Below are 27,930 nucleotides of genomic sequence, written 5' to 3'. Positions count from 1 at the left end.
ACAGGTGTTTTGTCCAGTTTTATTTCACCAGGAAGGTTTATACAGTTCTGCATAAGGTCATTGTATGCATAGCCTGAAGTACAAAGCTCCCTTTGAAAACTCCAGCACAAAGACACTGCATATTGACAACATTAAACAACAATGTGGGTGGTATAGGACAAAAAAAAAAAATCAAAACAGCATTCTTCCTATTGAAAAGCGTAATAAAACAAGGCACTTTTAGTAAATAAGTGAAGAGCAGAAAAATGCTGTATCAAAGATTCCACAGAACTGACCCAGAGCACTGTAACAAAATTCTGCAGTAATGAACAAGTAAAATACAAAAAGGCACTACATAATCCTCTCCCTGCAACTCCTATTTCTCAACCGATCAGCCAACTGAACTTGGCACAATGGAGTCTTAATTATAAAGTGCATCTCCTGTCTTAATACATTTTGAAAAATAGGTTATACAACATAGGTACCAACATCCCCATGTGTACAATATATTGAAACAAAAATACACTGCAACCAGATTCAATCATTATGAACTGTGCAGGAAAAAATATGGCTTCTTTACAAGTCTTTCAATAACCTCCATATAATCTGGAATATTTTTAAACAAACATGAATGCATTAGCAAGGTGGTAAGAGGTAGTGTTCTGAGTAAAAGGCAAACTTACAGTTTTTGTTGTTACATGTGTATATAACAAAGGTATCCCAGATTCTCAAAGCAGCATTACTGAACAAAAAGTATAACAGCATGCTATCTTGGGATGAAAATACACAGTGTTTTGGGGGTCTCAGATCAGTTCTTTCAGCAAAAATGACCATTTACAATGTCCAACTCTGATTCCATTTTGTAACTACTTTTCTCGGTACTGGAAGTTTTCCTATTGCATTGCATAAAGTTTCCAGAGAAACTTCCTTCAGCTATAGGATTTAAAACCAAAACATTCTCCATTCCTAAACACAAACGAGTCCATTTTTACTTCAGCAAGCATTATTTTATGGCTGTAAGAAAACACAAATACCAAACAGATGAACACATCAAATGTGTCACAACAGTGGCCATATATGACATACGAGTTAGATGTGTTCCATGATTTAATGTGAAACTCTCGTCACTCTGCTCGGAAAGTCAGCCAAATTGTGTATGTACACTATCTAAACTTTAGCTGATTTTAGCCCTTATTAGACTTCAATATATTAAATATGTAAGGGCTAGATAAAAACTGAAATCAAAGCAGCACTGGGTATATTTCTTACATTAAAAATTTTTAAGGATTTATGTAAACATTCAGTATGTGCATTCTTGCTCTTTGCTGTGAATTTTTCACAGCTACTCTATGATCCCACCCAGAGATACACCCATGCCATGAACCTTTCCCAGGTAACAGCTGCTGCTCAGCTATTCTTCATCCGCGGTATAGGCTACTTCAGCAACTTCAATTTCTGGGACAGAACTTCCAGCCAAAGAGCCACTCCAGCATGGCTCGTGGTTCTCTTTGTCTGAGCTGCAAAGACAGATCAATAAGTGGAAAATGGTATGATTTTCTACAGCCATTTTATGCAGACAATCCACAAAACATTGACAAAGCTTTTTTAACCAGATCTAAAATTATCTATCCTGAGAACCTTTATGCAGCAGAGAGGTGCAGCAAAATGCTGAATTTCTCAGCTGTGCAGAATTAACGCACGACCAAACATTTCAAAAAACATATTTTAAGAATAACTAAAATACAAGTAAAATAATAGTATTTACCAGCTGTCCTCACCCAGGGTACCCTGGTCTGCTTCTACTGCAGAAGACTCCACCTCACCACTGCACTCACTTTCTTCTCCTGACATTTGACGAGTCATTTTTCCTAAAGATAAATCCCTACAACAGATAAGAACAGAGTACCACCAATTCATACAGCAAACATTTGTCACTGAAGAACTGTTTGTTTCATTTTAACCTTGGCAGTTTCTGCAAAAAGATTGAAAGTAACCTATCAATCTCACTCCTGCATGCCACATTTCTTTTATTGGTACAGAAACGGCAGGGCTTACAATGGATAGCTATTTAAACAGTTTATTTGCTCCAGCTGCTTATTCCTAAACTAAATTTGGTCCTCTATATCTGGGCCATCATGATGATTAGAGGGATGGAGCACCTTTCCTACAAGGAAAGGCTCAGAGAATTGGGATTGTTTAGCCTGGAAAAGACAAGACTTTGGGATGACCTAATTCTGGCCTTCCAGTACCTGAAGGGAACCTAAAAGAAAGATGCAGAGAGACTTTTTACAAGAGCCTGTAGGAACAGACTGTTTTCCCAAAGGAGAATGGCTTCAAACTGAAAGAGAGTAGGTTTAGACTGGATATTAGGGGAAAAAAAATCTTTATTGTGATGGTGCTGAGGCACTGGAACAGGTTGCCCAGAGATGTTGTGGATGCCCCATCCGTGGAAGTGCTCAAGGCCTGGCTGCATGGAGCTCTGAGCAATCTGGTCTAGTGGAAGGTGTCCTTGTTCATGGAGTGGGTTTGGAATTAGATGATCTTTCAGGTCCCTTCCAACCCAGGCCATTTTAACATTCTCTGGTTGCATGACAATTTAGTAGCTTCACAAAATTCAAGTCCCAGAGGAGTGCGTATGACTGAAGGTAAAAAAATTACATTCAGACTGAACCACGGATATCTTGCTTAAATGGCGGAAGGATTATAACCAAAATATACTCAGAAGGAAGACAGGAAGATGACAAAAAGATTTCTTCAATAGTTTCTCAAGTTTCTCCCTGAAACTCTACAAAACCACACACTAAGTTTCAAAGCAACATATTTTTCCATTAGTGATAAAGACAATTATTTTTTTAATAGCAACACAAGATAATGGTCCAGCTAGCTTGGCTACAAATGGGAATATGGTCATTTTGGCTGACCAAAGAAATCCTTTTTTCCAAACCTCTGTGTAGAAAACATATATCAATTTGTCATTGAAAACTGTGACTTGAATTGGAAACAAGAGCTTGTGATCCATTTTGTGTTTTAAGTCATACTACTGTATTTTTTTTCCCTTTTAAAATTGCTCTAACTACTGTTACTATTATTTTATTTCAATGCATGTGTTTTATGTAAAGCCTGAGCAGCATTCTGTAACATGACTGCTGGGCTATGTTTGAGCCAAATGCAGCAATATTATAATAACAATAACAATAATAGTCTTGCAAGTCTCAGGACTTGTCCAGCTGTTGCCCTCTGCCTCACATCCATTGCAGGTACCTGGCTTTTAGAGTTTGTAGGCGTAAGATAATTAATTCTTGTTGGGCCATCAAATAAAAATTCTACTTCAACAAGGCCAAAGACAGACACATTTCTTTTGGGTTCATTTGCCATCAGACAAGCTGAACAAGATCACAAGTTTATTTGGTGATATTTACAGCTAAAAGTCACAGAAGTTATTTTTCATGAAGACTTCAGACACTATGTGGCTGACTTTCACTGATTTTATAGGTCTGGGAAACTAGCAGTGTGTTTGAGTATTTAAAAAGCATTATCTATCTTCAGGGAAAACATTAAAGTATCGAGTCCCTTTTTGCTATTCACGCCTTTTTACTTTCAGTCACACAGAATTTCCTATCATGATGTTTTAGCCAAATGCAAGTTATTTAACTTTTCCTGACTATTTAACTATTAAAGTCAGCAGCATGTCATAACTTTCTCATCACACAGGGGAAGCATCTTCCAAATGTAATTACTTGCCTTCAGGAGTAAGCAACAAACTGAACATGGTATTCTGATCTGAATTTTCAGCCAGCCACAATAATTCCATTTAAAGTCTTTTCCAAAGGTAGTTCACTAGAATATTTTAAGCTGTGATTTGTTTGTCAACCTGGATATGCTGGACTCAGCAACCCATTAAGTATTAAAATACAATTAATTTTAAATTTTCTTTTTTTTCTAAAATTTCTTCACTGCTCGTGGTCTGACACACACACACACACACAGAGGATGTTTTCTCATCTCATGTCAGGAAGAGATTTTTTACTGTGAGGGTGGGAGGCACTGGAACAGATTGCCCAGAGAAGTGAATGCTCCATCCCTGTAAGTGTTCAAGGCCAGGCTGGATGGGGCTGTGAGCTACCTGGTCTAGCAGAAAATGGATGATCTTTAAGGTTCCTAAATAATTCCAAGGTTCTGTGAAGCTCTAATGGAACCATAGGAATTCAGTCTTTTGCTAAGGAAATGCTGCAATACTGACTCAGCAGCTCTAATGGGACACTGGATAGCACAACATCAATTCCTCAGCTCCTGCTACAGAATTTAGCAGACAGATACCATTTTCCCTTGGGTTTAAGTGGACAATCTCCCATGCTATTTAAATGGTACCTGCAGCATCTCATTCCAAGCAATTCAGAACAAACTTGAAGAAATTACTACAAATATATAACTGCTTGATCACTATGCTCTGTCAAACCTTTGAGGACAGAATTTTATAACTCAAGGCAATTTTCCCACTCATCTCTAGCAGGGCATTTTACATTTTCAACATTTCAAAAGCAGAGCAGAATCTTGCTCCAACTTTACAGGACTTGAAAGATTAGGAAACAATCCCAGTTACTTTAGAGGGAAAAGACAGGACAAGTTTCTCAGTCATTTGTACTAAATAGCTTTTAACCAGCATATGAGAAAGAGCTTACTGAAAAAACTGCTTTGTATGTAGTTATGTAGGGAAAATAGTTTCCAAGATACAGCTAAAGCTGGTGCTTGTGACTAGATAGAGAAAATGCTTTCATGGAGATAACCTAAAACCCTTAAAATTTCTACATACCTAATTCTTCTTTCAACAGCATCGATATGAAGTTGCTTTTCAGTTAATAATTTCTTCAGTGATTCAACCTCCCTTTGTTTTTCAAGCAGTTCTTTTTGCAGGCGATAATTTGTTTCCTCCAGAGTTTCACAGAAAGCCTAAAAGACAAATTTAAGAGCATCTTCAATTTAACTTCAGTGGACTGCCTTTACTGACTTTTCTCTTAGAAATATCAACCTGTAACAGTGTTATATCTGCTTGTCTTCAGATTGATTACTATAAAAAGCCATGTAAATTTTAAACTGAATTCTCATCTTCATAGTGCTGCTTTGCTTTGAATGATGAATTTATTATGCTAAACTGCAATGCAAATACGTTCATCACATTGTTTGTTTGTCTCACAGTAAGAGAGACACTAGAAGAGTAGTTCCTGATTTTGAATCTTTTTGCCTTTATGGAACATAAACTGAACTCCCTGCTCCCTTTTTCCCTCATAAAAGTTTTGTTTCCGCATGACTTGAAAGTCAAAGTATTTATATATTCCCATGATGTGAGGAATATTTGGATTAAGTACATATTCTTTCCTTACCCAGGAAAAAGACAAAGCTGTACAATTCTGCACCTAACACCTGTGACAAATATGAAATCATGACAATCAGGAGACCAGTACAAAAATATTTTGAAAAAGTTTAATAGGATGCTGTGAACACCAATTACTCAGCCATGACAAATACACTGTGCTCCTCTGCTGAGCACGACACGTGTGTCTCACACACCCTGATGGATGTGTCAGGGAGCAATCCCAAAACCTAACGTGAAGAGCCCACGCCTAATGCAACATCCACTGAATGCAGGAAGCGACAGGAGCGTTGGCACAGAGCCTCCTCATCTATTACTGGAAAGCACAAGCCTTCCAGCATAATGTGCAATTCTGATTTAATAATTTACATGTTCTCTATAAATAAGAGCCCCACGTGGGAGGCTTTCTTGGCTTAATATTACCTGCAACTAACCACTAATTCAGAGTCCACTGAATATAAGCATTTTATATGAGCTCAGTTAAGAACAATGCTCTTTTTCCTAAAGTTTCAAAACAGGCTACAAGCATGAAGAATATACTATCCTTTGCTTTAACTGAAGCAGACTCATGATCTTTGAAATGTTTTCCTGTAATTATACAATACAAACAAATGAGGAGTTTTCAATAACCCTATTTTCTCTGTGGAATTTTAACTTATTTTATTGACTCAGATAGCAAATTTATCTTTGTTGACATGCACTTGAAGACCAGTCATAAGTTAAGCCATAGCTTTATTCATGTCTATTAGAGCCAAGAGCACGTGTCATGCAACTCATTCTTGACAGCATTTGTAGTGATTGCTTCAGCTATCACTATGGTAAAGCAGTCATCCCATTTCAGCCAAGCCAATTAAGTATATTTTTCTCTTCTTTGTGAAAATATTCAAGGTTGAAGATGCCCTAACTGAAAATTTGACATAATTTCCTTAAGAACATAATTAAGTTTATTATTTCAACCTTTAGGTGCATGCACATGGACACTTCCCTATACACAAAATAGATAAAAATATTGCACAAGTGTTGAAAACGGTTTCATTGCTCTGTATGAGAACTGAATAAAGCCTTTTGGAAAAACTCACCTCTATCTGCAATCTGGGTATGAGCTGCCCAAGCAAACACAGGCACTGCTGGCAACTGAGTAAGAAAACATCAACATATTCTACAGGATGCTGTAATAGCAGAAAAGTGAACCAAAGCTCAGAAAGGGCACGCAAGGAGCTATCTTGTTCTTTAGACAGCTGGACACCTGGAGTGTGGAACAGTTTTAATACCCAGGCTGGACTAATTTTCCTTATAATTCTGAGAGGATAACTAGGAGGAAGCTTTGCTTCCTTCTTCAGATCATGAAACAGAGATGGCTTGGAAAAGATCTGTGGGAACAACTACCAAGGATATGAGGAAAAAAGAGGATTAGTGAGTATTTTGCCTACTTTTCTGTGATTAAATTTCTAGGCCTAATCTGCTTCTAACAGAGCAGGTACCTGTATCCCTCCCCCAAAAAAGATGTGTTTTGGCAAGTCCTTGGAATAACAGACTAGAAATAACCCATATAGAAGATATCCATATTTTCCATTATCAGGAAAACAGAAGATTTTTTTTTCTGCAATGCTTTGGATGGTAACAGAAAAGCAAAACAGAAGTTTTGAGATATCTTTAAAAATGAGCTCCAGGAATAAGTACATGAACCTTGGTGCCTTTGCGGTATAAGGCAGTTCAGGGAAAGAAAGAAAGAACAAACAGTAAGAGATGGATATAGATGCTTTTAGTATGCAGGAGTTTAGGCTCCTAACTATCAGAAGCACAAAAAGCATGACCACAACCATGGATTTCAGGTTGAGCAGACTTCAAATCTCTTCAAAAACCTGCTTGGAAGAGTGAATTCATGGGAAAACACCTTGGAGCAAAGAGCATTCCAGGAAAGCCAGTTGGTATTTAATGATCACCACCTGCAGGGTCAGTAAGTACAGCTCAACAAGTAGAAAGTTAAGCAAAAGTTGCAGGTGGTCTGTGTGGATAAGCAAGGATCTCCTGAGTTCAGACATAAAAAGCAATTCTACTAGGGGTGAAAGCACAGAGAGATGACACAGGAGGAATGTAAGGCTGCTGTCTAATCTTACAGGATTATGAAAGTGAAGGACAATGAGGAGCTGAATCTGGCAAGGCATGTGAAAAAAACAAAAAATGGTTTCTACAAGTACATCATCAACAAAAGAAAGATGGGAAACCATGGACTTGTGTTGATTGGAAAGACTAGCCTTGAGTAATTCCTTCCCTGCAACCAGAAGGAAGGTCAAGAAAAACTCGCCTCCAGTGGGGGAAGATCAGATCAGGGAGCACTTGAACAAACTGGACATACTAATGTCCATGGGACCTGAGAGGCTGCACCTTTTTACTATGCCAAATGTGGAGCAGGCTGGACAGTGAGGCTGTGAAGTCTCCTCTGCAGAACATTAAAAGCCTGACTGGACATGGTCCCGGGCAACCTGCAGTAGCTGACCTTACTTGAGCCAGGAGGCTTGGAACAGAGGATCTCAAGAAGTCGCTTCCAAGCTCCGTCTGTAAATAAGGTGTGGTATCTCTTGGAGAATTTTATGACAGCTGTCTCAACAACTTCACAGAAATGGGTAATAGCTAGAACTACAACAGCACAGCTGTTCTAATGGTTTGATTAAATTCCAATGGAAGAATAAGAGATTTCACCACAGCATACATGACTGAAATGTCAATGAAGAAGGCACTTTAATTTTTTAAATTATCTGAATAAATAATTATGGCAATTAAAAAAAAATTTCATCAGCTTAAATATCAGTGATGAAAAAGGGATTGTACAGAAATCAAAGATGAGCTTGTGACACAAAAGCATACCAAATCTTTCATATGCACATAGTAATGTAACAAGAGCCAAGGCACTCCTACATGCATGCAAAAAAACCCTGGCAAGTATAAATTTAGTTGAACGAGCATCACTTAACATTCATAATTTCTGCAACATTAACAACGTATGTACAATTCTAAAACATAGTTATACTATGAAGCAAGAAAACTAAGATCATCTGTTCTTGATACAGCTCTGCATGTCAGTAAAACTTACTTCTAATAAAAAAGGCTGCAGGATACAGTATTATTTGTCCAGTGTGCTAATAAGTATGTTGAAACTACTAGAACACTACTTGACACTATTTAGTTTTCTGCAAGAACACTATTTTTGGTGGTTAGAATTAATCATTTAATTGCATTCATTACATGAGAAGGCATCCCTTCCCATGACAGGGAGTTGGAAGTAGATGATCTTTAAGGCTCCTTCCAACCTAATCCACCCATGATTCTATGATTCTGTGATTTTATGGCAAGAAACATTTCCATGCAAGACCTGAAATCTAAGGTATAAGCATTGTAACAATGTGCTGAATGCAAACTTATAAAATCTCTCCTTATATTCAGTAGGTGCCTTATATAGTTGCATTACAAAACAAACTTCTTCTATGGCTCATAAAAGTAAAAAAAAAGGACTGTTTTGGGACAGGGATGAAGTACAGCAGTCAAAGACGATCAGTGTGCACCAATTACCAGACCACACCCATTCAAGAAACACTTCTGTGACTTTTGTGAAAGAACAGAAACAGAAATTCCTTATCATGACACAGATCTTACAATATTCTAACAACACCTGCCTTTTGCATTCTGTTTCTATCCTACTATTTAGCACTTACCCTGCTCTCTTCTAGACTGTCAAAAGGACCCGGAGGATCATCCAGACAAAGAAATTCTCTCACTGCAAGGCTTTACCAAATAAAAGAGAGAGAATTACTTGAAGTACAAAACCAGCAACAACACTTAAAAATGATCACAAAATGGAGGTATTTCTTTAAGTGACAAAAATTTACACCCTCAAATTAACTCCCAAGTATTCAAAACAATTAACAAATAAATAGTTAACAAGCTATTAAGTCTGAGTTGTATGTGTTGACCAGGGACAGTATTTAGAATGTAACTTATGAAGATGAATAAGCAATTTTAGAGCATGACTTTTCATGATTTTTAAAAATTTTCATAGAATTTGTTGCTACATGACAACTGGCAAGTTTATCACTTTGGTATTGAAGAAGTTTGAAAAATTCTCCTAGAGAAAAGTACTTTTCACCCATTGTATAATAAGTATTATACAATGGGTGAAAAGTATGCTCTTAAAATCCATATGCAGATCCCTTCAGGTAGTATCAGGGGATTTATGCATGAGTACTGAAACATGTTCATCTGTCTCCATTTTGCTAAGACCACAATCCATTAATGTATACACATTATAAAATTTTTATATATACAGTATATATTTTATATAAATGATAAGTTATAAAATAATAGAAGACAATGTGCCATGGATCTAGTACATAGTCATCTCTGAATACACATTTCAAATGAATGCATTCCATTTGGATTTGTGTAACAGTTGCCATCCCTCTCTGTGTGTTGTTTTGCAAAGGCCAGAAGAAGGAAGTAGGTGTAATCCTGTGGTTTACTAGAGAGTATTTCAAGCATCTGTCTCGTTCTACCTTCCAAATTTAGCTTACTTTTCACAGAACTCCTAAACATCTCCAAACATGTCCCTTCAGCCACCTTTTTAAAGCCTTCCTTCTCAGTTGTATTCATGCTTCTTCAAATAACCTCAAATCAGAATACTGTATTAACAATTAATTAGCAAGTAGTAACCTAGGAGCAATGCTGTTCTTTAGGAGCAATACTGTAAATCTTTAAATCATCTCCTACTGAAATGAGTGCACAAAAATGAAAAATGCGAATCCAAACATAATTTCCTGTCTCTTCCTCCCTCCTGGGCCCCATGGAAAGGTGAGGACAAAAGGAAGTAATTTTTTGTTTTCCACTCATTCTCTGCATTTAAGGTTTTCACAAAGTACAAACACAAGAAAGGAAATTTTCAACCCAACTACAATCCTAATCAACCAGCTTCAGGTATGGCAAACAAAATGAGAAATTTCTTCAAACACTAAGCATTTATTATACTACCACTTTTAGTTTTAAAATGACTCCAAAGAACATTTATCTGAAGTACACTGAACATTTACTTTGTTGTTTCTTTACCTAAAATAGGCACCTGATGGCATGAACATTTACTGGCAGCCTAGCTTTGCTCTGAGAATCTGCTCTGCCCCTGCTCTCCTCTCCACGTGTTACACCTCTACCTTTCATGTCATGAACAGAAGATTCTGCCTTCAAAGTACCACGGGGATCTCTTCTGTCCTGTGACAGAGCCTGCTGTACTCGTGTGCTGGCTGACAGCACTCTCCAGGGGGGAGCAGTGCCAGCATTAGGGAGGGCAGCAAGGGGCAGTGCAGCTCATGGGATCCCTGACTCCAAGCTGACCGAGTTCCTTCCCTTCCAAGCCTCTTATACAGGGTGGAGACAGGACAGTTCTGTCATCTATATAAAGCCAGATGATGCTTCTGTTTAGCAGGTTAAACTTCTTTCTCCCTCTTCACAAGCTGTATGAAATTTTCCTGAACATGATTTAAACTCTGTGGGTGGATTTAAATTTCATCTTTTACTGAATCTTCAATACAACATAAAGCATGAGAAGTTTATAAAACACAAACTCTAAATTTAGCCACCTGCATATATTATCCTCAATTTTATCTTTAAAATACTTTTTGAATCTAGTTTTATTAAAAAACTAGATATAACAAATGAGGTCTCCTGTCCCTGAAGAGCAAATTTCCCACTGTCAATACAGTACATAAGGTATAAAGAGAAATAAACCAGACTTCTCTACAAAGAGAAAAGGCTTTTTTGGTTTAGGTCTGACCCAAGCAGTTTGACTTATTTGCAACACTGGAGAAGTAAATGGTGAGCTTTAAAGGAGAAAACAGGGTGAAATGCTCACCATTGCTCATGTGAGGGACAAGTATTAATTCCCATTAATAGTAAGCTTATTCTCTGGTAAGTGGGTAAATATATTAGATTGATTAAATCTCCCTCATTCTAATCACTTCTTGAAGAAGACCTTCCATAGATCCAAACACTGGAACCATATCAATAGGTTATAAAGTTTATTAAAAAATTTTGTCTTTATGCAGAGCCCTACTGGGACAAAAGTTCTATAAACCCCATTTCAGTTAACCTTCTCTTCATCAGCCAAAATACAAACTGATTCCACACAAACATTTTATATTAATTCCTTTTTGTATCTGATAACTAATGCAGTCTAAAAGTTACAGTTTGGAGTTTTGTGCCTTAAACTGTGACAAACACTATTTTGTCCAATATTGTCCATCACTAAGATACAAACAAGCCAGCTGAAATGCTGAACTAGCTGCAACAATATGAAGCATAAAGACTTCAGATGTATTTAAGCACATCCATTCACTAGTGTGTCTCCAGCAGTGTAACAGAAGTTACATTCAAGGACTATTAGAGATTGATTCCTTTTCTTTTTGGCACACCTATTATTGTGTAATCAAATAATTAGGAAGTTTTTGAACTTCTTAGCTGCATACCTCACCCATATAATCATACTTAATAGCCACTGACACAGAAACTCTTAAATTAAGCCCCATTTCTTTTTGAAACCATTTAAGCTTTGTCTCTGACACTTCACAGCAAAGCTTTGCCACTCAGCATAACACACTCCAGCATGACTATGAATCATCAAAATATTAACATTCTTTATTCACCTTCCCTCTCCCCTTTGATGATTTCACATGCCCTGTTTGTCTCACCTAAGACAACAGACTAAAGAGAACTCTTCTTGCAGAGAAGTTTTTCTGCAGCTTCATCTGTTCTTACTTGCTGTCTCTGTACCTCTAACAGACACCTCCTTTGAATGCTGTGTTTTAGCACTGAACTATGTGGAAGTACAAACCAGATTCCCCCAGCAATAACTTCTTTTTCCCCTTTTAAGTTCCTCTAATGATTTTAATGAAACTTTTTGACTATTGCTGAGTACTGAGCTGATTCAGAAAACTAGTGCTATCAATACCAATAATTATTTTCCAGTTTGCAAAAACCATCTGAGTTAATAAATCTGTATGGGTGTACTTACTGCCATTTTCTACTTCAAGACACAAAAACTGATGTTAGGCACTCAGAACCTCAGGATCCTTCTACAATAGTTTGTGATCTCATTGTTCATTCTGTTCTCCAGATAATTTCAAGACATTCTGAACATCAGTGTCCGCAATTGTGATGTAACATTCCACTGGTACCACCCCTGAATTTCCATCAATCCTTTTCCCCTTGTCTTTTAACCATTTTATACGAGCCCTGTCATAACTACTTGCTTGTCTCTACAGGAGACATATATAACTTTTATTTACCTGCTTACCACTTTGGGGTTTTTTTTACTACAAGCAGTACCAAAGTCAGACTGATGTACAAATCCCTATTTACCAGGCCCAGCAGTTGAATGCCTTATAAAAACATGTCAAATGTAGTAATAGTCCTTCTACTAAAAAATAAAGTAGGTATGAGCACTATATGTCCCACGGTCCCACACCACAGCTTGGCAATTTTAAAATTTTGTTCCTTTAAAAGTCTCAAGGGAATTAGGTTTGCTTTAGAACATTTCTTACTCTCGGTTTTGAATGAAGTTTCAGATGATGACAGGTTCTCTAGTACAGCAATCTTAACTGTTTTATTTCTGGTTCTGGCAAAGGTTTTAACAACTAACTGCTTTGCCTCTAGCAAGTTGCTTACTTGAATTCTCTTCTTTGTCCGTAATAAAATTATTTTACATTTCATTTGTCAGAATTACATTATATTAATTTTCCTGCTTTGGAAGAATCTCCCACTTTGTACAAAAAAAAAAAAACCAAACAAAAAAAGGTACTGTTGAAAGAAATCTTTGCACTTTGCTGCTTAAACACATTATGTTTTTTAAATTATTAAGACTTTCTTGATTTGTGGTTTATATTTACTTATGTACAGGAATCTGTAAAGGTACTCCTATTACTTTCATGCCAATAAAAACCCTGTAGTTTAATACACATTTTAAGAACTAATTGCATAGTAAGTGTAGGTTCTCTCCATTATGAAACCCTAACACACTTTTTATAAATTAACAATATTGTCTAGTCTGCATTAAACACAGAAAAGTAATGTTTTAGGAATAAACATGGGATTATTCTAACATTTTAAATATTGCAGCTTTTAGTTATCCCTATACAATTCAAAAGACTGCAATTCCACTTTTTTATGCTAAGATGAGACTAATTTAAAAGGACACTGAATAATTCACATAATGAACCAAATGCACAATGTGAATGTTCCTGAAATCCCTCACCACACTGCCCAAAGATACACTGCTGGCGTCTAGGAGTTTTATAAGAGGAGTATGGACAGAAAAAAAGCACCAAATGCACAAGCAAAGGTTAATCACATACCAGTTAGCAATATCTTTGTGAGCTACCAGGTTCTGGAGGAATGCCTGCAGCCCCAGCTGTCGATCTTCCAAGAAGTCAGGATTATAATTATCCTTGAACCAGCGCTTTGGCGGAAGGGCCAACCGAAAGCCCGGAAACATATCTTTTAGCTGAAATTGAAATTAAAGACAAAAACTTAAAAACTCAAGAAAAATACTGATTTTGCCACAGACACTACTTTACTCAGATTTATGAGATATTTCTGACTTCTGCTACGTTCAAGCACAAGATAAGTCTCAACCATAAGTACAATCCAAATTACAACTTTAACAGTGGACACAGTTCTGTCACTTGCCGTGCTGCCTTATGCAACAGAGTGCTTTGTATTTTTCCACAAATTTAACACATAAAAATAGGAATGAAAACCTGTGTTTTGTTATTTAATGTCTGAGTCTGCTATTTAAATCCCTTGAGTCTGTAAACACAGAACAACTGTAGATAAAAAGTGTAAGATGAATAATAATTTCAGTGGTATTTCTTCTGAAGTACTCACGGATAATAAGTATTATATATACAGATATATAGAATAAAAGCCTATTACAGATCTACAACTCTGGAACTTGTCTTTCTTGGGGGGGCTAGAAGAATAAATTACAACACATTCATGAGATACTTCTTGTGAAGAGTAGTTCTTTGTACGCCCGGAATAATAGCATTTCAAAATGCAAGTATGGTTCAAACCCTAGTAACATGCAAAATCGTATTTCTGAGTTAGTTAAAAAGCAGCGGGGTATAGATGACATCAGATATACCTAGATTTTTTCTTTGAATTCAGAAATAAAATATACAAGTGAAAGAAAGCATAAAATTAATTATAGGCCAGTTAGCCTGACCTCAGTACCCAGTAAGGTGATGGAGCAGTTTATATTGAGTGTCATCACACAGAACTTCTAGCATGGCAAGGGTATCAGACCCAGCCAGCACGGGTTTAGGAGGGGTAGGGGGTGTTTGACCAACCTGGTCTCCTTTTATGACCAGGTGACCCGCCTGGTGGATGTGGGAACAGCTGTGGCTGTTGTGTATTTGGACTTCAGCAAGGCCTTTGACACTGTCTCCCTCAGCACACTCCTGGAAAAGCTGGGAGCCCATGGCCTGGACAGGAGCGCTCTGTGCTGGGTTAGGAACTGGCTGGATGGCCGGGCCCAGAGAGTGGTGGTGATGGTGCTGCATCCAGCTGGGGGCCAGGCACCAGTGGTGTTCTCCAGAGGTCTGTGCTGGGGCCTGTTTTATTCAATATATTCACTGATGACATGGATCAGGGTATTGAGCTTTTCATTAGTAAATTTGAAGATGACACTAAGCTGGGAGCATGTGTTGATCTGCTGGAAGGTAGGAGGGTTCTGCAGAGCAACTTGGAATGGTTGGATGGATGGGCAGAGTCCAACAAGATGAAGTTTAATAAGTCCAAGTGCCAAGTCCTGCATTTTGGCCACAATAACTCCTGCAATGATCTAGGCTGGGGATGGTGTGGCTGCACAGTGCCCAGGCAGAAAGGGCCCTGGGGGTGCTGGTGACAGCAGCTGAACTTGAGCCAGCAGTGTGCCCTGGTGGCCAAGAAGGCCAAGGGCATCCAGGCCTGGATCAGGAACAGTGTGGCCAGCAGGAGCAGGGAGGTCATTCTTCCCCTGTACTGGGCACTGGTGAGGCCACACCTCGAGTGCTGTGTCCAGCTCTGGCCCCTCAGTTCAGGAAAGACCTTGAGACGCTTGAGCACATCCAGAGGAGGCAACGGGGCTGGAGAGGGGCTGGGAACACAAACCCTGTGAGGAATGGCTGAGGGAGCTGGGGGTGTTTAGCCTGGAGAAAAGGAGACTCAGAGGTGACCTTATCACTCCCTACAACCTCCTGAAAGGTGGCTGCAGTCAGGTGGGGGGTTGGTCCCTTTCTCCAGGCAGCAATGGACAGAATGAGAGGACACAGTCTGAAGCTGTGCCAAGGGAAATATAGGTTGGATATCAGGAAAAAGTGTTTTACAGAAAGAGTGATAAAGTACTGGAATGGCCTGCCTGGGGAGGTGGTGGAGTCACCATCCCTGGATGTGTTTAAAAAAAGACTGGATGGGTCACTCAGTGCCATGGTTTAGTTGAGGTGCTAGGGCATGGGTTGGGCTTGATGATATTGAAGGTCCCTTCCAACCTAGTGATTCTGTGATTATCCAACAATGATATACAACCTCTCCAAGAGTGCAAATTATTTTTCTAATATGCACGATAATAAAATAAAACCTGGAACACTTGGATAATAAACAATTTTTCAAAGTTATGCATGACAAAGAAATCTAGGAGAAGAATTACAACCAACATAAAAAAGCAAATAGGTTTTATAAAATTTGATACCTCAGCTGCCACAAGAATTGTTTCCCCTTTTTTTCTGAATACAGGATCTAGCCAACCTCTGTTAGAGATGTTCTAATAATAATATGCATACATATTATATTAATATGAATGCTGCAGTGATAGAAAATTCTAATGGGCAGCTCTTTCACCAGATTAAGTTTTAGAAAAGTTAGAACAGATATTGCATTTCAAATAGAATCTCTCTATACACTTTAAAGGAAGAACCACATCAATGGATCACCTTTGCGTATCTAAGTATTGTTTCACAGCATGAGGTGCTTTTTAAACATCACAAGTATTGTTTATTCAAATAGCCTATGATAAATACTAGTTCCTTATTTAGAGAATGGTTTATTGTCCAAGCCTTGCTCTTTATTTCTAAATTTAATTATTTGTTTTCCTCTTACTGAATTTCATCTGCTATTAGACTTTTCTGTATATCTTTAAGTTTCTTGATATTAGACTCTTCTTTATATCTTTATCTTTGGTTCCCCACAGTTCCTTCATCTCTTACCAAGTTGTCATTAATACTATACATATATACAAATGTATCTGAATAGAACAGAACCCACAGAATATAACAAAATGAGTTCCTGTTACTTGTACAGAAGACCACAAATAACCATTGCTGGGAAAGCTTTTCAAGCACACAGATTTATGCTTAATGGTACTTTTAATTGTCTGGTCACATGGATCACGTAATTTAATTCTAAGGAGAGAGTATGCCTACCCATAGCCTCCTTTTGTGGCTGAAGAGTGTAAGAGCCAGCTGCTGTCAGTGGACTAATTTTCAGCAGCACAGTCCTTTTTTGAGCACTCCTCAGACACAGCAGGAAAATCCGGGGGTCAGACAACTTATTCTGGCTGTGATTGCTTGCTTGGATCCAGCACCTTTCCTACTCCTTTCTACATCACCTTGTGACACATTACACGTGTCACATGAGTCCCAGTCTTGGGGAGAAATGGTAAACTTCTTGGTTTTAAAGACTGGCCATTTCATTACATGTTTTCAAACTATTATTATGTTACTATTTTGTAATTCTCTAATATTTCCTGAATGGTAGTATGTTTAAGCTCCTAGAGCTGACATTTCTGTATTATAAAACATATGATGTCTTACAGACCAAAGAGTAAATGGTTTAGATGTATACTGAAAGATGAAAAATCTTCAGACAATCACACAAATTTTAAAAAATAGAGATTTTTCCTTTAAACAGAAATATTAATACCTAGAAATAATAGTAAAAGCAAAATATTTCATCACACATTTGATGGCAAAGACTAAGGGCTTCACGTGTAAAATTTAAATATTTAATAGATATTTTGGCATTTTAATTTTTCAAACCACTAACAATCACACTAAAAGTCAATGGAGGTAAGCCAGTTCTTGACCTATACCTGACATAGCTGATTCAAAATTCAACGTGCTATATGACTTGACTTCCAAAATCTGAGTTGAAATACCAAGATCATTGTCTCAAAAGAAGTCAGGCTTTTGTCAATATCAAGACATTCCTTAATTTAAGATAGATTGTACTTAAGACAGGAATTTCTTCAGAAAGAAATCTCTAAACTGATTCACATTTAGCAATTTGGTTTTAGACTCCACTGGTGTTTCAAAGGTAGCCTAGAAGATACTCAAATAGGTCAAACCAAGAACCCAGAGAAATTTATACATTCAAGTTCATTTTCAAAATTTCACCTGTATTTAGCTTAGTTGATTCAGCACATAAATCTAAAATGATAACCTAAACAAAAATCCCTTACTGTGAGTAAAGAAAGGGTGTGTTATAAGGTTCATGTTGAAACATGACACAACATACTAGCAGAAAGTGTGTTGAACTGGCAATGAAAGATTATTCTTAGGAGTGAACAGTGGACAAAGAAAAGTGCAATTGTTTCTTCACTTTTGACAGCCAAACACTATTTACCAACCACAAAACCCTGTGCTTTTCAGACAAGCATTTTTTCCTTTCAAGTATTCTAAAAATATTAAGTTGTGGACTCAGAATCCCTGTTCATCTGGTGTTGATCTGTGAAAGATCAGATCTGTTAGAGATCTGGTAAGAGAATTTCACTATTAACTTTGAAGACACTGAAAACAACTAAGGACTAACCTACATACAAACAACACATTTTTGTTCATGAAACTTCAGATTTACAATGAACAAAAGCAGAGTTTGTTCCACAGAAAAGAACTAAATAATACTAGTTCATTCCATCAAGAAAATACAAACCCCTAGTTCTATTTCTATGCAGGGGATAAAGAGTCAAGAGTTAATTACTTTATCATATAAACTAGGAATAAATATAAAGTTTGAAGCACATTAACAGCTTCAGATGAAGTTGTTACATCTTCTTTACATCAGTGGCAGCGGTTTCATGTCTCTTTGAAAAAATGAGGAATCACATATTTCCAGTCATTAATACCGTATGTGTTTTGAATGCATTAAAATCAGAAAAAAAAATAGAAGATGTGACACAAATGTAAGACACAAAAGAGGTGAGACAGCTGAGAATTTACCAGTTTATAATTCCCACCTTGTCATTAAGCCTGGAGAAATCTGTGTACCGTCTGAAAACCACCCAGCTTTCCTCTGGACTTCTTTTCACCAGTATTTTGTATACCTGTGAGGAAAGACAGGAATATCAGAAAAATGTGCAAAACTTCACACACCATTGTCTGGAAGGCTGAAATGATCCTCCTTTTCTTAATGAAACAAAACTCGAGGATAAAAAAAAATCTTCATTAGAGTAAAAGAAATGCAAATAACAATTATCAGTGCAATGCAAAGAGATCTACTTTAACTTTTGCTAAATTATAGTTTTATTAATTGATCCTGGAGACCTCTCTATTTTTAAGATGACTATTAATAATGAGGTACTAAGTGTGATATTGTTTTAAAATGTCTCATCTGACTTGCTTCACAAGAAGAAATGATGCAGAATAAAATTACATCCTCCTTTGCATTTGTCTTGAACATTAGGTTTTGTCTTTCCAGGCAAAATATGACTTCATTAGAAAATTGCATCAGAATGATTATACCAGCTCTGTATAACTGAAGTAATGGATACTTTGACTCAGATTTAGCAAGATAACAGCACAGCAGTACCATACTCCTATTTAAAAGCAAATGAAAAGAAACAAAACAATGATTATAGTGGTGATAAAGATACTACAATTACTTTTTAGAAGTATTAATATTCCAATGCCTGAACACAATGAATCTAACTACACAATTTCAACTAGAAAACATTTAACAGTGTCTAATGTTGTAACCTTACTCTCTCCAGTGTAAGGAAAGACAGGTTCTGCAATTGTACTGGATTATTTTTCCCAGTCTGTATGTAAAAAATATAATACAAGAATGGAAAAGTTATTTTTAGAATCCTAATGATAAACTATCCCTCATTTAACCAAATTCTATTTGAAACATTTTCTAATCTGTTACATAGTAAGATCTTTTCCAGTACTTCATGCTGTCACAGCAGGTTGTCTTAGCTGATAAGCTTATTTTTCTTACTGCAGTCCCAACATGTGATAACCCCCGTGCTAGCCAACTTCTGTACAGGTCTGAGACTGTTTCTAGCAATTTTGTATTCCATAATACATTAAGTTCCAGATAGTTACAGTAATTACAGATAACTATGGTGCAAATCAAAAGCAATTTTTCAGCAATTACTTCACTTATCTATGTTTTAAACACAATTTCACTTTCAAGATGCATCATCTGTGGAAGTCATGGATTGTCATGGACAGAGGAAAAAGCTATTAGCTTTTAAAATTCAAGCTGCAGGACATGCTTAAAAAACAGCATTAAAATATATTTTTTTCTCCCTTGAATTATCCAAATATTTAATTACTTTGCTGTCATACTAAAAGTATAAGCGGCTTTATTTTCATAAACAAGAAATAAATGTAAAATTGTGAAGACTCTTTGCTAGCACACAGTAAAACACAGAACAGGAAACTTTGGAACATGTGTGTGAATTTACTTGCCGATCAGTATTCTATTCTTGTATTCTACTCTAAGTTCTGCAAAAGCATTGTTTAAACATGAATATGAGAAAAAATTGAATCCTTTTCAAGTGAACATTAGGTAATTTTAAAAAAAAGGTTCACCAATGACAGTAAACTTAATTGTAACAGAGTGCAATCAACTTGTGATTACTGGCCTCAAAATTATGGACAACCTGAAACAAACATGTTTTGTTTTCCTGACAGAGTTTAAAAAATGTGGTTGGGTGTTTTTTGGGTTTCTTTAAGGTCTGCAATTAATGAATAAGAGGTAGAATATTACAGAGACACCCCTCAGTTCCTTCATATAAGATCTTGGGAAAAAATCACAAATTAATTCAACAAATTCATTTTATTCCATTCAATCATGAATTGCTTTATTCTATAAATAAAAATGATCAATGAGAATATACCCATATATGGGAACATGCTCTGGCTGATTCAGCATCTCATTATAATTTCTACTTGGCTTGGAAAAAACCCACAAAAAAAACCCACCCAAAAAACCCACCAAAAACAAACAAACAAACAACCATAAAACAAAACAAAACAAAAGTGCTAATTGAACATTCCAGGACTGTGAATTCACTGAAGAGTAAGTGTTTACAAGAAGACATTTTTCAACCTAGGTTTTCTCTCCTATAAGCTTCAACAACCATGTCCTCTAACATGCACTAACATCTAACTCCTGAAGTTTGGACATCATTCAGCTTAATCAGATTCTTATTTTTGGAAACTACGAGATGCTACCAACAGTAAAAAAAGAATTTAGCAATTGAGTCTGCTCTCCTTTACAAGTCATTTTAATTTGATTCCCACTATCTTCCATTTCACTGATTTAGCACTGCAAAAGCAACTCAAATTCCTAGGACTAATTACTTGCTGGCTTTAATGCACAACAGCACACTGCATGCAGAACATGCAACTGAAAACAAACAGTTAATTGTGTGGTTTCAGAAACCAACACAGCAATAGAAGTGAAATCAGGAAGAGCAAAAATGCATCCAAGCATTTTACAATGGAAGAATGTTTCACTTGTACTGTGACCTGGCCTTCCACAATAAGGAGACGAAGTTGTCATTGTTAATCCAGAACACCTTACAGGCACACTGGAATTATGTCTTGGCAATGTCTTCAAGAAAGACACAGAGGAGCACGTCCAAAGAAGGGCAACGAGCTGGTGAAAGGTCTAGAGGGTAAGACATGTGAGGAGTGGCTGAGGGAGCTGGGGACATTTATTGTGGATAAAAGGAGGCTCAGGAGAGACCTTATGGCTCCCTACAAACACCTGAAAGGAGGCTGTAGCCAGGTGGGGGTCAGTCTCCTCTCCCAGGCAACCAGTGACAGGACAAGACATGGCCTCAAGCTGCACTGGGGAGGTTCAGGTTGGACATCAGGAAAAGTTCCTTCACGGAAAGGGTGGTTAAATATTGCAATGAACTGCCCAGGGAGGTGGTGGAGTCACCATCCCTGAAGGTGCACAAGAAATGTGTGCTCACTTTGTGCCATAATCTGGTTGTCAAGGAGGTGACTAAAGGCTGGACTCAGTCTCAGAGGACTTTTCAAACCTAAATCATTCTGTGGTATTTTCAGACTAATCCCTGTACATATAACAATATTGATAGTTGTTTAGTTTTGAAGGTTATTATTTAAAACAATTTTTTATCTACCTGTTAAACAAAATTCTGCTCTTCTTTTATTCTGCTAACATGCACAAAGATTTTTAGAAACTGAAAATCTCAGGAAAAGACAGTATCATTCTTAAATAATTGAAAAGCATCATTATTTAATTTTTTACAGAAAGATCTTGATTTCATTGGTACTTTAACTGTCATAAAGATTCTGCACTTCTCTAATTAAAAAAAACCCAGGAGGATAAAAAGTTTGTCTGCTATTTCCTTCTCCTCACCTATTTCTGATTAATGTTGTTCGTCTTAAGTAATGTAATTAACAATCAGTAACAGCTTCCATCAGTCCCACAAGCACTGCTGTATTACCTTAAAGAAATATTTCAATCACGCCCACAAAAACAAAGGTAGAAGTACATCGATGTATTTATGGTATGCAAAAAAAAATTAACTGCCAGCTACACTGCACTTTGAGAAAAATCAATACAAACTAGTAGGCTGCTGTTCTGGCACAAGATATGGCATAAGTGATTTCCCAGTCTGTCTGCAGAACAGATTTCCTCTTACTAGAAACTGAGCTGGGCAAGAAGTTGAAACCTACATGTTTGCACTTGAACAGAAATGTTGTAAGTTAACTATAACTGCAAAGGGTTATATATATGAAGGTTTCTTGTCGTTCATGTCAAATAAACGACTACATTTTATATAAGCAGTTTAATTACACAGAAGTTATGCAAGTTCACTTTCACAAGGAATTGTAACTGCAAGGAATTCCTAACTTTTCCAGCAGAAATTGATACATCAAACAGAATGAATTCCTTCTATTCCACATACACAATTATAGGAAAAACTGCTTTCTAGTCCCAGTTTTCCCACCTGTGTAACAGGAATGGTATTTTCCTGTCAGGAACTACTTTGAAGCTAAACTGGTAACATCCCTGAACTTCAGATTTAATTCCTGAAAGACAATGCAAAGAACATTCAATTGTTATCTTGTCAGTTCAGGATAAACCATATTATGCCCAAAACTTACAGTGAATTTTGCCCTTTCCTCCATCACCTCATAGCCCAGAATAGTAGGTGTGGACGGTCGATCTTCCCAGCTCCTGGAATCCTCATTCTGCTCTATTTCTTCCACAGGCTGAGTACAGTATTCTATGGATGTATCCAGACCTGTAAATTTAGTCCTGACAAGTGGACTGCTACACGCAGATGACGTGGAACCAATCTGGTCAGGCATGCTCATCTTTTTAAAACTATCAACTGCAGAGTCCTCCAGCTGTCCTTTTGAGGAGCTCGAACTTGTTGAGATGCTCCCAAAGGAAGAACTTCTTTGGTTTCTGTTTGTAAAGCTGGATGATGAACTTCCAATAGGAATGGGAACAGGAACATATGGTGTTGCCATCCTTCATGAGAAAAAAGCCCTCAGTTTTTGGTCCAGGAATTTAAACTTCATTCACTGTATAAACCATGTTTCCTCTTGTTTTCAGGAACCTGCAATTAACAACAGGAAATACTGCTGTAACTTTAATGTCAGAGCAACACTAAGAGCTTTGGAAAAAAGTCTGTATTAGCTCTGAGATGGTACATAGCAGTACTGATAGTAAAACATTTTCACAAAGATTCTGGCTTCATATAAAATGGTGCTTTTAGGCTGTATCTCAACCATTTGACAGATAGCTTTACAAGAGTTCTGTCTTCCACAGCTATTAAAATGGCAAAGAGGTAAAGCGAGATTGCAAAAGAGGAAAATCCTTTCATCCTTTGGGACTTAATTGTTATATGGTTTTATCCCAAGAGTCAGCAATTTTTGGCATATAAGAAGTAGTTTCAGTGACTGTTTCATTTACACAGTACAGAAGGTTTTCTCAGAATTGGTTGTGTAAGACATCCACGGTAGACTATGTAAGTCAAACAACACACAGGCAACAATATACATGACATGAATCAAAAGACATGACAGTAAACCACTTAGGTGAAAACATATTTGCATATTACACATTTGCTGAATATAATGGATCTGTTTTCAGTGGAAAATATTTTTTCAAAACAACTCTGTTGTATGTAATGCTGCAGACATTTGTCACAGTGTTAAATGTGCACATTTTCTGGAGTCTGAATTGGAGCAATTAAGTTTTACAAGCATGCACATCAAAAGCCGGATTGTTACAGCAGGTAGTTTTCCATTCCAGAAGACTAAAATGGGAAAAAAGTGCATAGAAAAAAGATAAATAAACAATTTAGTATTTTTTCTTCAACAAAGCCATTTCAAAGGAGTCTTTTGTGTGCATGTGTACACATTCCTGGAAAAAAAGCAAAATATAATCAAGACAGCAGTATTGAACTGCCAAAAAAGCACCATCTCATTTTAACTAAGTACCCAAAGAAGAGCTCTTACAAGATGCAAATTAAGTGCCACCTCTTTGGATTAACATGATTTGAGCCATGATCCATTTCACCCAGGAATAAACCAATCAACCAGGAGGCTGCAGGAAGCTGTGAAATGGGAAACCTGACTCAACCTGACTCACATCAGACAATCAATCATCTACTGCAGCAAAACCAAACGAGATTCCTAATTGTGAGGGTGAAGCCATGCTTTCACTCTCTTGCTCTAAATTAATCCTAGAACGCATGAATAAAGAAATAAATTTTAAATGAACAGCACAAAAAATTCTCTTGAACAAATTCCTTGAGTGAAGGAAAAAACAAACTTAGTCATCCTTTCAGCTATATCAGGGAGCCTTCACACACTCTCTGTCAGGAAGCTCAGTTAACTTGACCAGGAGAACAATTTCAAACTAGCAGTCATTTCCTGGGACCATCTCTGCTTCACTGTGGAAGGAGGCTGGACATTCAGCAGCATCTGAGGGAGCTGAAATGTCAGTATCATAAACCCCTGCCGATTCACTCAGCTGGTCAGGGATAGGACTGGAAGTATCCAGCAGCTTCTGCTGCACCACAGTCCTGGGCTGGGTTGTGTGAGTGAAGCCACGTGTCAGACATCTGACCTGCTTCAGGCTCACTTAGTGTGAGAGAAGCAAGTCTCACCTGTTTCTCAGACAAGATGTTCTCCTGGAGCTACACCAGATCTAAAGCCCTTCTTTCACCCCTATCTCAGTAAGAAAATCTATCTTCTGCCTTGAACAATAAGCTCTGCAATATTTTTTCTTTAATGCAAGCATTGTCTGATAAATTTTCTCTAGCAATATTCTCTGAACAAGTAAGTAGTTAAATGAAACACTAAAAAAGTGAACTCCTTTTTCACTTGCCACTCCAGTGACTTTTCCATGTTACCAGCACAAGGAACTGAGAGTATGCCCTTAAAAAGTGTCCTATCCAGCTATGTCTTAGGAGGTGTAGGATTAAATTCCTCTAAATGGAAGAACCTAAGTGAGTCCAGACTGCGAAAAATCAAATGATCTATATATAAAGTTGCAGTCTTGCAACAGAGGCGGCAAACCTGGAGTGGAAAATAAGCCCACATCTTAGGGAATCTGTTGAAGTTAACTTTGGAGTTTTTTGAAATTTTAAGATGCCAAAAAAGCTTGTGCTTCTCATCACTTTATGAAAACAACCAAACCAAATCCAAAACCCCCCAATGACATTTTCACCAGTTACAATACTTGTGAACAGTCTTTCCAAGAAGAACTTGCTTGAAAGTGAAATGCCAGTCAACAACTTACTATCTTCAGCTTGTTTACTTACTACTCTTAAATGCACATAAATTTCTGAGCAGCTGCACCAATCTGGCAAGCAAGAGAGCTCAACACAGACCACCCTGAGGATAAAGCCCTTGCTGTTGAGAGGCCAACACCTGCACTCAATGTGCTTCAGCAGCTTTCATTTCAGACCAGCTCCAATTCAGTACCACTGCCTGGATACTTATTAGCAGCTGGACTACACTAAGCCTGCTCCCAGGGTACATTTTCTGGTTTCTTTTGTACTCTGTAAGGCCACCCCAAATTGTGAGTCAATGAGTATTAACGGTGATGATGACACTGTTTTCTTCTGAAGGACATTCTTGACTCAATCTGACATAGTAAACACGTCCACTGACAAATAAAAGGGGCTGATACTACCTGTGTCACACACAGATTCCTCCAACTTTGAAGAGTAACAGGAAAGTATTCTCTAAGTAACAGAAATGTCAGTTCAAGTGAGCAAATGGCACACAGCTTCACTTAACCTGAATAGGGGTTTTTTTTGTAAAAGTTGAAAGAAATATACAAAAATATTACCTTACCAGACTCACAAATACATGTCTATTCCTAAATACATATGCAAATCCATCTTCAACTGCAGAGATATCACAAGTTCCTAGTATCTAAAATATTTACATGCTATGAGTTAAAACAGCATTCAAAATCCCATCTGCACTTCATGAAAGCTACTGAATGTTAGAGAAAAAATACAGCGCTCAAACGAGGGTCACAACCCTAGGAATCCAGCCTTATCTACAAATATAGTTTACTGACAATTCATGCAATAAAAGCAACTGAGAACAATCTCGTTAAAAAAATCTTTTATCACTCCCTACTTACCTTGGTGCAGCAAAGAGGGTTTGTGTGCTCAGTTTGCCCCAACCCCAGCAGCACAGAACCAGCAGAATCATTGCAGCACACCCACTTTAAGAGCAAACTGCCCATGACACCTATGAGCTACCCAAAGACTGCACTTTCTTGTCTAGCTATTTACTTGACTTTCTGCAAGAAATTTGCTTCCTGTTTGGAACCTGTTTTTTTGTTATTTTGGTATTCATCTGTGAGTGAAGAACGAAAAGAGAAGGAAGAGAACATTTGCTGGAAGTGCTGAACTGCAGGATGTGAAACAGGATAGGACAGTCCTGGGAACCCGGCTGTCACATGCTACAAGAGCAGCATGACACCAACTTATCCTGTGTTTACAGCAGCCACCTCCCTTTTTGCGGGTGAAGCAAATAGGCTGTAATAAAACCACTTAAAAAGGGTTTGCCTGCAGCTTACAGCTATCGCAGTTCCAAACCTTTTTAAGCTAATGGCTTGTATATTCAGTGAGAAACATGTAAGCCACACGATTCAAAGATAATAGATGAGAAACAAAACAATCCGTACTTAACAGTTGTAATTGGATTTAGAAGACTTTTAGCTATGCAATACTATTTGTGATCTGGTTACAGATATTGTGCCTCTGTTCGGACAACACAGACAAGCTGATCTCTGATGTTTGGGGTTTAATTGCTACTGAGGAATGTCAGCTGAAGAACAAGTATATAAAGAAACAACTTCCAGACTTAGGCTTCATGATTTTTTAAAATATTTTTGTGCCAACTTCAGCCAAGTTACCTAACAACATTTTTACCTGCTTATGAACTCAGAATGGGGGGGGCTATTTATCACATCTCACACACGCACACAGGAGTAATTCCTGCCCCGAAGAGTCTGTGACTGAACGAGAAACAATTGGACGTACCCTGCTTCCAAAACTCGCACATCAGGGAGCGCTACTTCTGACGGTTCTGCAACCGAGGAGAACCAAACCGGACCGGCCGGCACCGCTGGGGCAGCGCCCGGCCCGGCCCCGCCGCCGAGGGGCCGCGCTCGGGGAGCGCCGCCGCCGCTTTACGTAACTCCAGGGACGGCCCCGAGCCCGTGACAGCGGGGAGGCCCGGGGCACCCTCCCGGTCCCTCCGCACGGCTGTGGGAACCGGCCGAGGAAACACCTGGAGGCGCGGCGAGGCCCCGCTCCGGAGAACGGTGAGTTCCGTACCCGGCGGCCCGCCCGAGCAGGGCCGGGCCCCGCGGTGCCACCGCCCGCGGCCGCCTCCCCACAGGTGCGCGGGAGCTGCGACAGCTGCGCGCAGGCGGCGGGGGCCGCTCTCGTCCGGCGCGGGACGGGCAGCGGCGAGGTTCCGCTCTCCCGGCCTTCCCCGCACGGGCTGCCCACCGCCTCCCTCTCTCCCTGCCTGCCCCCCGATTCCCGGTGCTGCCGCTCCCGCCGCCGGTGCCCGCCCGCACAGCAACCCCGCTCACCTGCTCCCGCCGCCCGCGCCCCGCTCCGCCGCGCCACCCCCGCACGGGGGGCGGAGCAGGGGGCGGGGCCTGCCGGGAGGGGCGGGACCGCGCAGGGACTACAAAGACCGGCGTGCCCCGCCCGCTGATGTGGGCTCCGCCTTCCGGTGCGTGGGGCGCGG

General features: G+C 38.5%; 1 protein-coding gene and 1 long non-coding RNA gene across 7 annotated transcripts in view; one reads left to right on the top strand and one right to left on the bottom strand.

Moving 5' to 3' along the window:
• Positions 1-3: 3 nt before the first annotated feature.
• SNX16 (sorting nexin 16) lies at positions 4-27,872 on the bottom strand. Of its 4 annotated transcripts, none has more exons than XM_063391856.1 (8): positions 27,770-27,871; positions 22,792-23,252; positions 18,654-18,740; positions 13,738-13,886; positions 9,058-9,127; positions 4,790-4,926; positions 1,745-1,861; positions 4-1,496 (listed from the first exon to the last, which is right to left on the bottom strand). In XM_063391856.1, exons 2-8 carry the CDS (start codon positions 23,161-23,163, stop codon positions 1,391-1,393), a joined length of 1,038 nt encoding a protein of 345 aa, XP_063247926.1. In that variant the 5' UTR covers positions 23,164-23,252; positions 27,770-27,871; the 3' UTR covers positions 4-1,390. The 4 variants fall into 4 exon arrangements, with proteins under 4 accessions (XP_063247926.1, XP_063247929.1, XP_063247941.1 ...); XM_063391859.1 differs by lacking the exon at positions 27,770-27,871 and adding an exon at positions 27,210-27,762; XM_063391864.1 differs by having other exon boundaries at positions 1,381-1,512; positions 1,747-1,861; positions 27,770-27,872.
• The window catches only part of LOC134547756 (uncharacterized), a 239,867-nt gene continuing 239,307 nt past the window's right edge, over positions 27,371-27,930 (top strand). For all 3 annotated transcript variants that reach the window (XR_010079594.1, XR_010079593.1, XR_010079596.1), the window contains exon 1: positions 27,371-27,493. This is a non-coding gene — a long non-coding RNA (uncharacterized LOC134547756). The remainder of the gene's footprint in view (positions 27,494-27,930) is intronic.

The sequence above is a fragment of the Prinia subflava genome, chromosome 1 (genome assembly GCF_021018805.1).
Source record: "Prinia subflava isolate CZ2003 ecotype Zambia chromosome 1, Cam_Psub_1.2, whole genome shotgun sequence".
Lineage (NCBI taxonomy): Eukaryota > Metazoa > Chordata > Aves > Passeriformes > Cisticolidae > Prinia > Prinia subflava.
This window is presented reverse-complemented; position numbering and strand designations above follow the sequence as displayed.

Coding starts and splice junctions, on each gene's coding strand:
- SNX16 (XM_063391856.1), bottom strand. CDS start 23,163: ATGGCAACACCATATGTTCCTGTTCCCATTCCTATTGGAAGTTCATCA. Junction 18,741..22,791: donor AGGAAAGGGCAAAATTCACT/GTAAGTTTTGGG, acceptor CTTTCCTCACAG/GTATACAAAATACTGGTGAA. Junction 1,497..1,744: donor ACCCTGGGTGAGGACAGCTG/GTAAATACTATT, acceptor CTGTCTTTGCAG/CTCAGACAAAGAGAACCACG.